Raw genomic sequence first — 13,924 nt, 5'->3', positions numbered from 1 at the left:
TGACCAGCAGGATCACACTCTCGTCCAATAGGTTTATCTAACCATGACCCCACTGCTCCTAGGATAGCAAAACCATAATTACATCCTGAGCCCGATACCTGACAGTGTCGCTCTTGGTAGAAGCTATTCTAGGTAGCGACGTCTCGACTCGAATTCCTTCTAAGATATTACACAATCAAATGATCGACCTCCTGTGCGAAATGGATGTCAGCAATAGGGGATTGCATGGTGCAACACTTATTGAGAACACGGGTAGTTGCTTAATGTTGTCACTGCATCGCGGGCATAAGCACTTTATATCCTAACCTTTGTTTCTTCATATAAGAAGTCATTAGTTGTAAAAATCGCGCCTTCCTCCAACCCTATAGATGATCAACTTTAGAAAACATTCGCTTCCTCCATGACTCCCATTTAACAACCTATTGCCTGAGGCAAGCGACGCCCGAGTTAGGTCGAGGTATTGTTAGTTTTTGTAACTGTTCAGAGCCTGTTAGTTTATATATATTAGACTGGGGTAGGAACCTCTCAGTATGACCAGAGGGCCACAGGATGCAGTTATGTTTTTCCGGTTTCGATTAGCTACATCATGTACACTAGACACAAATAGGGGGTGCCTATCCAGAGGCACCACAACAGGGAGAACAATAACAAGGAGCAACGGATGGATCAACACTCCTTTGTTTAGACTTAATCATATCATGATACGGCTTTTCTTTCGCTTGTGAGTTAAGGTGCCTCTTTTCCACGCAAGTGGATTCTTTTACGTCTGCCCAGAGGGGCATTGCTATCGACACCCTCATATCTATCGACGCTGTCCTCCAGAGGGCTGGAGTTGTCAGCTGCAACCGCGAGTACTCGGACGCTGTCAGGGTGGCCTGCCGCTAGGCTAACTGTCAAGGGAGGTAGCACTATCACGGGGCCTTCTAAAGAAGTTCGAACTGGTTGCGAGGGCAGGGAAAGTCAATTGTTCGGAGCCGGCAGGTTACCCTTCCCTATTCCTTAGGAACCGTAGGCGTAGGTAGGTAAACTGATCCTTAGGGAGGAAAATGTCCCTGTTAGATCTATGGTCTAATCGGTACATTTTATACCCTGAATCGGCCGCTCATTTCTTCTGGCTATACCCCGACTATGCCTGCCGTTAGCAGGGTTATACCCGTTAGCACCTGGTATAGGCCCTCTACGGTTTGCTGCCGGCGTGGTCGGGTTATGTTTGTAATAATAGTATTAGTTTATAAACTAAGCTTAGTAAGTTATCTATGCTAATAAACCCTGGTATCTATAATAGATACCAAACTGTCTAGCCCCTAGTTAATTTAGAAAAAGGTTTAGAAAGTGTAGGATTAATAGTGAAGAAAAGCCATATACAGCGAGTCATCATTTGTTCGTAATCCCCCAAAGAACCTAGGTTAGGTGATGGTAAAGGGGTTGTGATCTTGTAGTAAGCATATCCCATAACTTACTTTATTGGACCCTAGAAAAATAGAAAGGGAGCTTGGCTCAGTTGGAAGAGCGCAGGTCTCATACATTTGTATGACTGGGTGTTTACACCCAGAAATCCTGAGGTCGTGAGTTCGAGCCTCACAGTTCCCATTCATTTTACTTTCCCAAGATTATCCTGATGGGCATGAGGTGCTTAACCTGCGTTCAACGAAACTATTCGTTTTGTCCACTGGCTATTAGGTTTGGTGGTTCTTTTTTTTTTTTTTTTTAATAAAAGAAAAAAACATGAGTAACCTTCCTGTAGGGTTTGTGGTATTTAGACATGGAACATCATCAAGAAAACCCAAAGCATGGCGACAAACGGATCCCAATTACTTTGCCAATGCAGTGGCCATTCCAACTTCGCTTGTCTATTCTGTATTCGCATCCTGCTGCTGCTCTGCTGAAGCTGCTGGCTCCCCGTCGTACACAGCTGTTACAAATACAAACCCTCTGGTTCGCCCTCCTGTTTTGTGCGCAACACGCGCTCACGAGCCGCGCGGAAGTCGGCCATCTGCACACGCATGCGGCGTTCCCGGAGAGCCATGAGACCCGCCTCAGAGCAAATTGCCTTGATATCGGCTCCGGACAAATCATCCTTTTGAGCAATGAATTCCTCCAGGTCAACGTCCTCGTTGAGCGACATTTTGCTCGTGTGCAAGGCAAAGATCTTGCGCTTGGTGTTCTGATCCGGGTTCTCAAACAGAATCTTGCGGTCAATACGGCCTGGCCGGATAAGGGCAGGATCAAGAGTCTCGATCTTATTGGTTGCCATGATGACCTTGACGTCGCCACGGTCGTCGAAGCCGTCCAGCTGGTTGAGGAGTTCCAGCATGGTCCGCTGGACTTCACGCTCACCGCCTGATGTGGAATCGTATCTCTTTGTACCGATCGCGTCGATTTCGTCAATGAAGACGATGGATGGCGCGTTCTCAGCAGCAACCTGGATGACATTAGAAGGGAATCATTGCAAGCAGCTGTGCGGAGCCTACCTGGAATAACTGGCGAACCAACCGGGGACCATCACCGAGGTACTTCTGAATGAGCTCACTTCCGACGATGCGCAAAAATGTGGCCGAAGTCTGGTTGGCCACAGCTTTGGCCAGGAGAGTCTTTCCGGTACCAGGTGCACCGTAGAGGATGACGCCCTTGGGCGGTTTGATACCCATCTCTTCGTAGAGCTCAGGGTGGAGCAGAGGCAGTTCGACCGATTCCCGAACCTCTTGAATCTGTTGCTCCAAACCACCGATATCGGCATAGGACTCAGTAGGCGCCTTCTCGAGCTTCATGACGCTCACAAGAGGATCTGTGTCGTCTGTAAGCACGCCAACAATGCTGACTGTTTTGTGATGCAGCAACACGCTGGCGCCAGGCTCGAGCAGGTCCTTGTCAACGAAGCTCATGATGCTGACGTAGTACTCCGGGCCAGTTGTGCTAGAGACAATGGCGTGGTCGTCGTCGATCATCTCCTCCAGCGTGCCGACTCCCATGGGGCTGCCCCGCATGTCATCGACGCGGCTGCGTTCGTCGGCCATCCGGTCGGAAGACTCCAATTCCGAAGCTGGCGCGGCGTCGTCCTTGGCGGCCTTCGCCTTCCGAAGCCGTTCCTGGTTCTCGACGTATTCCTCCTCGAGAAGAAGGTGGTCGTGGATGCGCTGCATGCGTAGCAGCCGGAGCTTACATCGGCTCGTCGGGTAGACAGGAGGCAACTTCGCAGCTGCGCTACTACCGCCAGCCTTCTTCTTCTTGCGGCCGATGCGCGTGGTAGGTCTCGGCGGCGGCTCATACTTGGGCTTGTCCTTCTGGCGGCGACGACGCTGGTCAGCAATGCCTTGGGTGGCGGCGACTCGATTGACGAGAGTCGGCCATTCAGAGACTTAACCATCCGAACCTTTTTGTCCTTGTCATCCCGGCCATCCTTGCCCCCGCCCATGCCACCGCCCATGCCTGATTGATTCTGACCCTGCGAACCTTGTCAGAACCTGCCTAAGAACCCTCAAATGCCCCGGTGATCGTACCATGGTGCCCGTCTGCGGCCCCGGTCGGAGCGATAACTTTGACCGTCCGGTTGGAATGTAAAGAAAATAAACCGCACAGAGAGTGCGCTTCACTATATTCCCTCGGTGGGATGCGATGACCGGCGGACGTGGATGCCAACGGCGGATGGGCGCTTGTTGGTTGAGGTGTGATGTAGTGACCAGTGCAAGCTTGAGGCGAGCTGGGTAGCCTTGACAGCGCTTAGTGTAGGCGGCAGAGCGACACGCCGACAGCGCACGGATCACTTACGTGTAGTGGGTCCAGAGTGATGCAAAGAAGCCTCAGCACGTGCCACTCACGGAATACGCTCTAGTCTTACCCATACTCCGAAGAATATGGAGCTCTGGATGACATGTACTGTACGTATGGATCACACTTATGGCATACAGGTACCCTTCTGGCCACAGCTCATGAACTAGAATACTTCGTACCAGCACTCGATTGGTTAACTAGTCCGACAGAGTCTCGGTCCTGTTAGAAAAGATGCCCTCGTGTATCTCCAATAGAAAATGACCAAGAGCTCCCAGGCACTTGCCTCCGCTTGTCGTCAGTAAGGCAGTCCATTACGCGGTACGTAGCGGCATGACCATCGTTAGGCGTTTCCTCCCTGTTATGGCTTAAATGCTGAGCTGCCTGCTCGAAACGGCGAGACTCTGCTCTTTCGGGGCGTTTATTGGTTGCATGCGCGGAATTCGGGCCCTGCGGGAGAAACACGGAGCGAGGCTCAGACGTAAACGCCCGACCCAGCGCATACCTCGCATTTCCATGTGGGCAATGCTCCTCCCCGTCACGTTCGGAGCTTCCTTGGCCGATTTCGTAGCTTCCTTTCGCTTGATCCCCCAAAGTTTGCATTGAAATTGTGGCTCACCCTTGTCGCAAGTTTGGCGGTGACAGACCACATTTTGCCCCCAGTTTCCACCACTTTTACCCCTCCAAACTGCGCGGTACTTCCTTGGTGGTGGCTTTCCCCCCCACCTTCTCGTCCCTTGTCCGCCGCGGAACCACACCCTCATCACGACCACAAGCGGCCCCGACACCCGCTTCCCGGAAACTTCGTCGACAGTCATGGCCACCACGCGCGAACGTCGGATTGCAAAGGAGTTAGCCGACATTCACAATGATAAGGACAACTCGGGCGTGTACGCAAACCCGGTCGACCCCTCCGACCTGACACATCTCAAAGGCACCTTCCCTGGGCCCCCCGATACACCGTATGCCGGGGGCACGTATAAAATCGACATCGTGATCCCCGACATGTACCCGTTCAAGTCGCCGATCATGAAGTTCGACACCAAGATCTGGCATCCAAACGTCAGCAGCGTGACGGTACGTCTGAGGCGTGTCCCGATGCGAGGACCTAGAACGGAGCGAAGCAGGTCTGGCGTCCCGAGACGAGAGGGCATGTCGCTAACACGCAATACCCGCCCAGGGAGCCATCTGCCTTGACACTCTCGGCTCGGGGTGGTCACCGGTCGGTACGATCAAGATGGCGCTCATCTCGCTCCGCATGCTCCTCGAGTCGCCGAACCCCAAGGACCCCCAAGACGCCGAGGTTGCCAAGATGATGATGGAACGCCCAAACGAGTTTGCAGCCAAGGCGCATGATTGGGCCGTCAAGTACGCCGGCGCGCCGCGGAGGGAAACGCTCACACATAACTACCAAACGGCGGTGCCGCCACCGGTTAAGGATGACCCGTCAAGGTGCGTTTCCTGGGAAGTGATTCATCACTGGTGTGGGCTGGCTGGGTGCCTTCATGTAGTTCGAGTGTCTGGGCCCCGGCTGACATGGAAACTTGTTGCACCCTACCTACAGATACAAAGGTTACAACAAGGATCTGATCGATCGGTTTGTCAACATGGGATTCGACGTTGACGCCGTGGTGGAGGCGTTTATTTATGTCGGTATCGACCGCAACGGTGGCGAGGATTACGAGCTGGAAGAAGCTTATATGGGCGATATCACCGCTCGGCTCCTCGGTGAACAGTAGTGGAGTTGACCAGTTGTTTCGAAGAATGAGGAGTCGACGACAGGGAGTATCAGTATCACGCATCATTCCGCCTGCCAGGAAACATTGTGGCGGCAAGTGGACAACGGGCTTTTGGTAATTCGGAGACGGAACGGGGCTTGGGAGGACCCAATGATGCATGTTCCGAAATACTTAGCATTAGGAATGGAGTTTACGGATGGCGGCCGGGCAAGCAATATCGAAGGAGTTCTTGCTTTTACTTTTCTTTTCTTTCTTACCACTCCTTCCAATAGCTAGACTAAATCGGAAATGTGAAGCATGACTTAATCCCTACGGGAGAACCGGAATTAGTCGCGGAGAATTAGTCCTTCCATGCTTGCACTTGGCCTTTAACCACAACGTTGATTAGGAAACGCTCTCAGCGGGATATGGCGCACTTTGAGGCGGTATCATGCTTGATCCGCGATATGACAAACGGGAACTGATTTGAAGCCCATCCACAGTCGAATAGTCCACTTGTCGGCACTTCCAAACAATCGGTGGCTGTTTGACAGCCGATTCTAATGTGATCAAGCTGTGGCTTACACGTGAAGTTATTGGACGCCAGCCTCTGGCCTGCGGCTTAGTAAAGCACCAAAAAATATACAAAAAACGACCTAAGGTCACAGCTGTTGAGTCTCTCGTACGGCAAATCAGAATAAGAGACTCGTAATGCACAAGCGATTATGCCAGACCACCAACCCACCCCCAAGTCTATAGGTTCGACAGTGCCTCAGGTGCCATCTTGCCCGCGGAGCGTAGTTGCCCATACCCTCACACTGCTACTCCCAATCATCATCCTATCCTCCCGACTCACTCGGCGCGTCAAGTGATAAGAGTGAACATGTACAAGGCTAACGCTGGGATAGCACTACCAATGATGCTACAAGTTCCGCCCCTGATTTAGAGCAGATCCCGCCTGACAAACTCGTCACGCAGGGCCTTGCCCAGACCGGCGGGGGAACGCTCAACGATAACGCCGGCGGCCTCGAGGGCCTTAATCTTGGAGTCGGCACCGCCCTTGCCGCCCGAGACGATGGCGCCGGCATGGCCCATGCGGCGTCCGGGCGGCGCAGAGATGCCGGCGATGAAGGAGACGACGGGCTTGCCGCCGTTGACCGTATTGTGCTCGCGGAGGAAGTCGGCGGCGTCCTCCTCGGCCGAACCGCCAATCTCGCCGATCATGATGATACCGTCCGTCTCCGGGTCCTCAAGGAAAATCTTGAGGCAGTCGATGAAGTTGGTGCCGCTGAAGGGGTCGCCGCCGATGCCGACGACGAGCGACTGGCCCAGGCCAGCATTGGTGGTCTGGTTGACGGCCTCGTAGGTCAGGGTGCCGGACCGGCTGACGATGCCGATGCGGCCGCGCTTGTGGATGAAACCGGGCATGATGCCAATCTTGCACTGCCCGGGAGCAATGATACCAGGGCAGTTGGGGCCGACCAGGCGGGTCTTGCTCTGCGACTTGAGCATCGACGTGATGCGCACCATGTCTGCCGCTACGTGTCAGAATATCCGAGCCACCTTGATACTGTTCCGTCATGAGCCATGCGCGACGAACCATGCTGGGGAATACCCTCGGTGATACACACGACGAGGGGGACTTCGGCGGCGATGGCTTCCTCGATACTAGCAGCGGCGAGTGGAGGCCTGTTGATTCGCGGCTCATTAGCGCGGCTTGCCTCGGTCGAGATGTGCTAGGGACGGAATCTTGCTTACGGCACAAAGATGGCGGTCGCATTGGCACCAGTCTCCTTCACCGCCTCGGCGACGTTGGCGAACACGGGGAGGCCGAGATGCGTTTGACCGGCCTTCTTTGGGTTTGTGCCGCCAACAACCTTGGTTCCTGAACAAATCGCGCGTATCAGATCTCACATTCGCCCAAATCCGCTGAGACCGCCCTCGTCTGCGATAAGGTGGAGTTACCATATTCGATTGCCTGTTGCGCGTGGAACCTGTGATGGGGCAACCGTTAGCGTATACATCATTGTACGGCTCCGGCCGCAGAGTCGGGTCCTGTGGTAAACCGCGCCTCGAGGTACGGGGGCGCATAGGACCTTCGAAGCCATGGAGGAAGCGCGAAACCAAGTACTCACGTTCCCTGCTTGCCGGTAAACCCTTGAAAGACAACCTTGGTGTCGCTGTTAATGCGGAGGTTCTTAATGGTGGAGGCATAGGGGGAAGAGGCCGAGCTGTAGCTCCTCTGGGCGAGTTGCCGCAGGAGAGGGCCTGCGCGCCGCGATTGCCTCGAGAAGGCCTGCATGGTGATGGGCCTGAAGCGAGAAAAAGGTGGAAAACAACCGAGGGAATGCGGCCGAAGAGGGCAGGAAGAGGCGGCTAATGCAGGATGGTGATGCTAGGTTGAGTGGTTTGCGGTTTTCCACAATGCGATGCAGCAGGCTTCGTCACTTGTCCAAGCCGCGACCCTGACCGAAATTGTCGCGAGCTCCAGCCAACGAGCTCGAATTCTGACAAGCAGGGGGGTCTAGCGTTCCGTCATTGGCCGAAAAGGTCAACAAGCCGAGCTAACGGCAACTGCGGCGGTAGTGTTTTTCCGATCTGCGAAACGGCCAAACGCGGCTTGAGAGGCCGGCGGCACTCGGCACCGGCGTTCGGCCCCACCGAGATTGGGGACACGGATGTGGGACGGAATGTGCCGTGCGCATCGTTTTCCGACGTCAAGCGTTATCGCGATTTTGCCCCGCCACAATCCCACCCGAGGTTTTGAACGCAGCAACGACAACCGCGGCGGGAACGGTAATGCGGGAGTGACAGCACTGCAGTGAACGACAAGGCTGACCGAGATATTTAATTTGAAAGAGGGTTCGCCCCGCCGCGTTCCGCTTGACGATGGCGACAACGACGGTGACGACGACGATCCGCAAGAAAGACGCAAACCTCCCGCCCGAAAACGAGCGCTTTCTGCGATGCTGCGCCGATATAGCCAGCGCCTTGATCGAGGATCATGAGGCCTCCAAGGACCCGAGCCGTCCTCGAAAGGACATCAACCTCAACACGCTGCGATCCAAATTTGCAAAGAAGCACAAGATCAATAATGTGCCGCCGCTCACAGCCATCATCGCTGCGGTGCCCGAACACTACAAGAAATACATCCTACCCAGACTGATTGCCAAACCAATTCGTAAGCTGAACCTCTTGAATTCTTGGAGCTTTCACAGCTGGTTGCTAACATTCTCCAGGTACGTCATCCGGCATCGCTGTGGTCGCGGTCATGTGTAAACCGCACCGATGCCCTCACATTGCCTACACGGGTAACATCTGCGTCTACTGCCCCGGCGGGCCGGATTCGGACTTTGAGTACAGCACGCAGTCATACACGGGCTATGAGCCGACGTCCATGCGGGCCATCCGGGCCCGGTACGACCCATTTGAACAGGCTCGCGGGCGAGTCGACCAACTCAAGGCTTTGGGACACTCAGTGGACAAGGTGGAATATATCATCATGGGCGGGACCTTCATGTCCCTTCCAGAATCGTACAGGGATGAGTTTATCTCCCAACTCCACAACGCCCTGAGCGGATACGGGACGTTGAACGTGGATGAGGCCGTCCGGGCTGGCGAGCAAAGCAGCATCAAGTGCGTGGGCATCACCATTGAAACCAGGCCAGATTACTGCCTGCAGCCACACCTATCCAGCATGCTCCGCTACGGCTGCACTCGGCTCGAGATCGGCGTCCAGTCCCTCTACGAAGACGTGGCGCGTGACACGAACCGGGGCCACACAGTGGCAGCCGTCGCGGAAACTTTCTGCCTTGCCAAGGACGCCGGGTTCAAGGTGGTCAGTCACATGATGCCTGACTTGCCCAATGTCGGCATGGAGCGCGACCTGTACCAGTTCAGGGAGTATTTCGAGAACCCCGCCTTCCGGACCGACGGCCTCAAGATCTACCCGACGCTCGTTATCCGCGGCACGGGGCTGTACGAGCTCTGGCGCACGGGGCGGTACCAGAACTACACGCCCAATGGGCTGATCGACCTGGTGGCGCGTATCCTCGCGCTGGTCCCGCCATGGACGCGTATCTACCGTGTACAGCGCGACATCCCCATGCCGCTGGTGACGTCGGGTGTCGAGAACGGCAACCTGCGCGAGCTGGCGCTGGCGCGCATGAAGGACTTTGGCACCACCTGCCGCGACGTGCGCACGCGCGAGGTCGGCGTCAACGAGGTCAAGCACAAGATTCGGCCAAACCAGATCGAGCTCGTGCGCCGCGACTACACCGCCAACGGCGGCTGGGAGACCTTCTTGGCCTACGAGGACCCCAAGCAGGACATCCTGATCGCGCTCCTGCGGCTGCGCAAGTGCAGCGAGAAGTACACGTTCCGCGAGGAGCTGGTCGGCCAGCCGACGAGCCTGGTGCGCGAGCTGCACGTGTACGGCATGGCGGTGCCGGTGCATGCGCGCGACCCGCGCAAGTTCCAGCACCAGGGCTTTGGGACGCTGTTGATGGAGGAGGCAGAGCGCATTGCGCGGGAGGAGCACGGGAGCGAGAAGATCAGCGTCATTTCCGGCGTCGGTGTGAGGAGCTACTATGCCAAGCTGGGGTATTGGCTGGATGGGCCGTATATGAGCAAGTGGCTGGACGGGAGGCCGGGACCGGGGGAGTAAAGGCGGATGAAAATGGCATGGAAGCGGAATGTCAGGTCATGAGTGGGTTTTCTAGATGGTGTTCCAAATGGATCTCTGGGCGTTGAGTGACACCAGCATTGAAATATGTAGAAGGCGTTGATGGTGATATCCGGTGCAAAAAGGTTGGCAAAATAAAAGTATCAACGTATTGAACTGGTATCTGCTTGTCCCAAATCTACCAGTGATTTCTTTTGAGCAACCCGTGGGATCTAGAGAGTGACGCCTTTCTGGAGGCTGTTGTAAACCCCTGGCTCGTGTGCTCTGCTCTCCTTCGAGCCACGGGCACGGTGTGCGCAACTTAGTGCAGCCAGCGACTCCTGGATCACAGCATGTATACTACCCGAATTAGTATCTAAAATTAGTAGTAGGCAGCTCTTCCGTGTCTCAGGTACGGGCGTGCTGCAGCCTCCATCACCTCATCTTCGTCATCGCTATGTATTATCCCGAAGTCTGCGATCTTTAGGGAGGTTCAGACGTGACCTGCGCATAAAAAAATGGCATCCAAGTGACCCATATTTGTCTCTTCCATTCTCGTCCGATCAGGTACGCACCGTCATCATTTTTACATCTAGCGAACCCAACACTTGGGTCTTCTTTCCGAACACAGCACAACAAAGAGGCCTCATCACGTTCGTATCAGTTAGTCCTTCCCCACTAATTATGCCCCGTAAAGGGTTCGATAGGGTTATCCCGCTATGACAAGTTCACCACCTAGGGGTACATCAGCTCGCGATTAAGCTGCGCAGAACGACCTGAAACCTGCTCTCCGGGCAGGCGACCCGGGCGGCGGGGAGGTGGCGGTGAAGCAGCAGCGGGTACGGATAGCGCGAAGACTGCAAGCCGACAAACCCCCACGCACTGCTGTTCCCGCGGGGCAGCCCCTGTCAAAAGTACCCAGTCCCCGGCCAATGGCGGTGCATCTTGGAACGCAGCATTTCGACGGAGTACGGATAGCACCTTAAGGAAGGAAAAAAGCATAAATATAGGAGGTATATAGAGAAATACCCTTTATGTAGTAGGTATATATATACCCTAGTTAGGTCCTAGTTAGGCTCCAGGTTAGGCCCTAACCAGGCCCTGACCACGTATCCTACAAACGAGTTACGAACGTCTTACGAACCAATGGTACGAACTTAGGTAGGCGCTACCTCATCGGTCCCCGCCGCTACTTGGCGCCGCTCCTTCACCGCACGTGTTGATTCTGTCGACTTTGACCTGGCGCCGTTCTAGACCCAGCGGATCGCAATGTCTGACGAAATACATTTCCCGATCGGTTTTGGGCTTAAAGATCTCGTTGCCTGGGGAAATACCGGCATGATCCTCTTGGACAAGTCCACCACTCCTAATACGGTGATCAAGACTCCCCACGATAGCGACTCGTCCATCTCCATTACTAGGGAACAGCAAATTTACGAGCGCTTCCACCAACGTGGTGGACACAAGGGCATCTTACGCTATTATGGGACCTTCGAGTCAGCGATCCGCCTAGAGTACACTCCTCGCAGCAACCTCCGATCGTACCTTAGCAAGCACGCCGTCGATACAAGTGTGAAGGTTCGCTGGGCGGTTCAAATTGCCGAGGCCCTTGAGTTTGCTCACCAATCGGGTGTTATTCATGGAGACATTAACGGCTACAACGTGTTTCTCAACGAGAGTCTCGACGCGAAGCTCGGGGACTATGCTGGATCTTCGCTCGATGGCTCTCCACTGCTTGTTTCCGTGACGCCGAGTCATCGGTGTCCTAGATCTACGCTGTCTGTCGAAGGAGATCTCTTCGCACTTGGCTCCGTCCTTTATGAGTTGATGAGTGGGAGTCCTCCATACGCCGGGTTGTCGGACGAAGAGATTTTTGCGTGCTATGCGAAGGGTGAATTTCCGGACACCACGTCTTTGGTGTTACTTGGCAGCATTATTACGAGGTGCTGGCAAGGCCAATATAAGGAATGTGGACAAGTTATTTGTGACTTGAAAGGTACGCTTCCGCTAGAGACAACTCTGGATATAACTAACGCAAAGATAGCCGCGCAGCGTAAGACTCACTCTTGGAGCGCCAACAGCATTTTTCCTGCCTAATGGACTTTCATTCGTATTGTTCTCCTTGTCCTCGCCGTCGCCGCTGCCGCTACTACCGCTTCTACGATTTTCAAGCCTACAATGTGAGGACAGGGTCATCACTTGTCTTGCGCAGACCTTCCTAAAGCGGACAAGGGGCGGAGAACCTATGTTGGGCTTAGGAGAGACACTTTGGGCAAGCTCCGGGCTTGTAAGTCGTCCCGAACTGGATCACCTCATCGTTCAGGCCTTTCGCAGGTGTAGCGTCGGTGCAGACGTAGCCCTCCTTCTTTGCTTTCTCATACCGGTCGTATTTCATCGTCGAAACCACATGTTTGACAGGTGCGGTGCATCCGTTGTACTTAAAACTTCTGTTCGATGTAGTAGCACATTGTATGGTGAAAGATTGTCTTGCTTTAAGGGTGAACAAGCTTGGGTGAGACGATGACGGCAGCTCTACGAGCCCGAGCTGCGCGAGGGAAGTTTGTTATATACTCGATACTTAGAATACAGAGCAGAGCCTCGTCCGACTCTACCTAGGGTGCACAACCGTTCTCATTTGTGCACAAGAGCAAGTCGACTCCTTAGCCAATGATTCAGATTTTGGTTAGGCATTTGCGAGCCTCGTGTTCTGCAAGTATGCAGCTAGGCAGCAGCTTGGCGTTAATCGTTATGGTGCTCCAGCCATTCCGCGACATGGAAGAGAATGCCTACACGTGGACGGTCCAGATTTTGCCACTGTCCAGCGCTACCGCCAGCCTCATCAACCCGCGGGGTCGCTCGCTCGCTCACTCAGTCCAAGTTCCCGAACGTGACCCTGGCCAGCCCGTCGACATGGTCGTCCTCGAGCGATTGAAGCCAATACCAATCGTCGCCCAAGCCGTATCCGAGCATGCAGCGAGTCCGGATCGGCGACCAAGAAGGGCGATACAACAGAAACAGCTCCCTGAAACTGTCGTTGTCAAGGGCGGCCCAGGCTAAAAATGACGAAAGTCAATACCGGCCATTTCACGTCATTTGGATGGACAGGACAGCTATGACCGAGGTTACATACGCGACGTAGGCGCAATGATAAAGATCACGACAGGCCCGGACTGGACACTCGGGGGTGTCTCGAGCCATACGCCGATGCCTCGCAGGAGCGTGTCGTTGGCGCCGTTCGCGATTCCACGCGCTGGACGCATCAGCCAGGCGTCATCAGATTTGGTGTCGACCGGATGAATTAAGCCATGTGGCATAGCAGTGGCAGGACCACTTACCCATGTCGGCTGGACGGCGGACTGATAATTAGACAAATGCTGCCGGTGTTGTTGGGAAATCTGGTCAAGAAGTCGATTGGACCCGTCTCGCTGCTGCGTTGGAGAACGCTGGAGAGCAGAGGATCAAGTTGGGCAGTTCCCTCCTTCTCGCACCCTCTTTATAGACGGGCAGCCGGCCGCCCGAAGCGTGTAGATGAAGCCGTATTGAGGCCCTTTGGAGAGTTGTGTTGAGAGGCTGAAAGCAAGAAAAGCAACGACTCCCTGGGACGCAGTGCGTAATACTCTCCCGGAAGAGACTTCACGAATAGCCAATGAATGTGCCACGGGATGCAAGAGATGGTGGAGACCGATGCATAGGGAGCCTGCTATACCTATAACTGGCATGGCACGGAACTAAAGTACCCAGGATATGCAGAAATCTCGAGAAGCGGGACTTACAGGAC

At 54.5% G+C, this 13,924-nt stretch overlaps 5 protein-coding genes and 1 non-coding gene across 6 annotated transcripts; 4 read left to right on the top strand and 2 right to left on the bottom strand.

Annotated features, from left to right (window-relative positions):
• The first annotated feature begins 1,486 nt into the window (after nt 1–1,486).
• On the top strand, nt 1,487–1,590 carry P884DRAFT_t140. The gene has a single exon. It is a non-coding gene; the product is annotated as a tRNA-Met (tRNA).
• A 119-nt stretch (nt 1,591–1,709) lies between these two features.
• P884DRAFT_248398 (P-loop containing nucleoside triphosphate hydrolase protein) lies at nt 1,710–3,680 on the bottom strand. The gene is made up of 4 exons (XM_069440551.1): nt 3,498–3,680; nt 3,371–3,442; nt 2,472–3,281; nt 1,710–2,422 (listed from the first exon to the last, which is right to left on the bottom strand). The coding sequence occupies exons 1-4, from the start codon at nt 3,498–3,500 to the stop codon at nt 1,916–1,918; spliced, it is 1,392 nt and encodes a 463-aa protein (XP_069295398.1). The 5' UTR covers nt 3,501–3,680; the 3' UTR covers nt 1,710–1,915.
• Nucleotides 3,681–4,581: 901 nt separating this feature from the next.
• On the top strand, nt 4,582–5,504 carry P884DRAFT_207097 (ubiquitin-conjugating enzyme/RWD-like protein; the record flags this gene model as incomplete). Its single annotated transcript, XM_069438765.1, has 3 exons — nt 4,582–4,842; nt 4,946–5,217; nt 5,330–5,504. The coding sequence occupies 3 exons, from the start codon at nt 4,582–4,584 to the stop codon at nt 5,502–5,504; spliced, it is 708 nt and encodes a 235-aa protein (XP_069295397.1).
• Nucleotides 5,505–6,425: 921 nt separating this feature from the next.
• Nucleotides 6,426–7,785, bottom strand: P884DRAFT_279593 (succinyl-CoA synthetase-like protein; the record flags this gene model as incomplete). Its single annotated transcript, XM_069443327.1, has 5 exons — nt 6,426–7,015; nt 7,084–7,172; nt 7,242–7,368; nt 7,449–7,477; nt 7,619–7,785. The coding sequence occupies 5 exons, from the start codon at nt 7,783–7,785 to the stop codon at nt 6,426–6,428; spliced, it is 1,002 nt and encodes a 333-aa protein (XP_069295396.1).
• Nucleotides 7,786–8,221: 436 nt separating this feature from the next.
• On the top strand, nt 8,222–10,341 carry P884DRAFT_331534 (histone acetyltransferase ELP3-like protein). The gene is made up of 2 exons (XM_069445734.1): nt 8,222–8,664; nt 8,723–10,341. The coding sequence occupies exons 1-2, from the start codon at nt 8,373–8,375 to the stop codon at nt 10,147–10,149; spliced, it is 1,719 nt and encodes a 572-aa protein (XP_069295395.1). The 5' UTR covers nt 8,222–8,372; the 3' UTR covers nt 10,150–10,341.
• Nucleotides 10,342–11,198: 857 nt separating this feature from the next.
• Nucleotides 11,199–12,441, top strand: P884DRAFT_60963 (kinase-like domain-containing protein). Its single transcript, XM_069445985.1, has 2 exons — nt 11,199–12,142; nt 12,191–12,441. The coding sequence occupies exons 1-2, from the start codon at nt 11,416–11,418 to the stop codon at nt 12,241–12,243; spliced, it is 780 nt and encodes a 259-aa protein (XP_069295394.1). The 5' UTR covers nt 11,199–11,415; the 3' UTR covers nt 12,244–12,441.
• Nucleotides 12,442–13,924: the final 1,483 nt, after the last annotated feature.

This window comes from Thermothelomyces heterothallicus (assembly GCF_042370625.1).
Source record: "Thermothelomyces heterothallicus CBS 202.75 unplaced genomic scaffold P884_scaffold_22, whole genome shotgun sequence".
In the NCBI taxonomy this organism is placed as follows: domain Eukaryota; kingdom Fungi; phylum Ascomycota; class Sordariomycetes; order Sordariales; family Chaetomiaceae; genus Thermothelomyces; species Thermothelomyces heterothallicus.
Note: the sequence above shows the minus strand (reverse complement) of the source record. Positions and strands in the feature narration are given on the sequence as shown.

Bases quoted from the DNA above. Each gene is read 5' to 3' on its own strand.
- P884DRAFT_248398 (XM_069440551.1), bottom strand. The intron at 3,282-3,370 runs GTTCGGATGGTT...CGTCGCCGCCAG, and splicing joins GGGATGACAAGGACAAAAAG to AAGGACAAGCCCAAGTATGA. The intron at 2,423-2,471 runs GTAGGCTCCGCA...AATGTCATCCAG, and splicing joins TGGTTCGCCAGTTATTCCAG to GTTGCTGCTGAGAACGCGCC.
- P884DRAFT_331534 (XM_069445734.1), top strand. From the start codon at position 8,373: ATGGCGACAACGACGGTGACGACGACGATCCGCAAGAAAGACGCAAAC. The intron at 8,665-8,722 runs GTAAGCTGAACC...AACATTCTCCAG, and splicing joins ACTGATTGCCAAACCAATTC to GTACGTCATCCGGCATCGCT.
- P884DRAFT_60963 (XM_069445985.1), top strand. From the start codon at position 11,416: ATGTCTGACGAAATACATTTCCCGATCGGTTTTGGGCTTAAAGATCTC. The intron at 12,143-12,190 runs GTACGCTTCCGC...ACGCAAAGATAG, and splicing joins AGTTATTTGTGACTTGAAAG to CCGCGCAGCGTAAGACTCAC.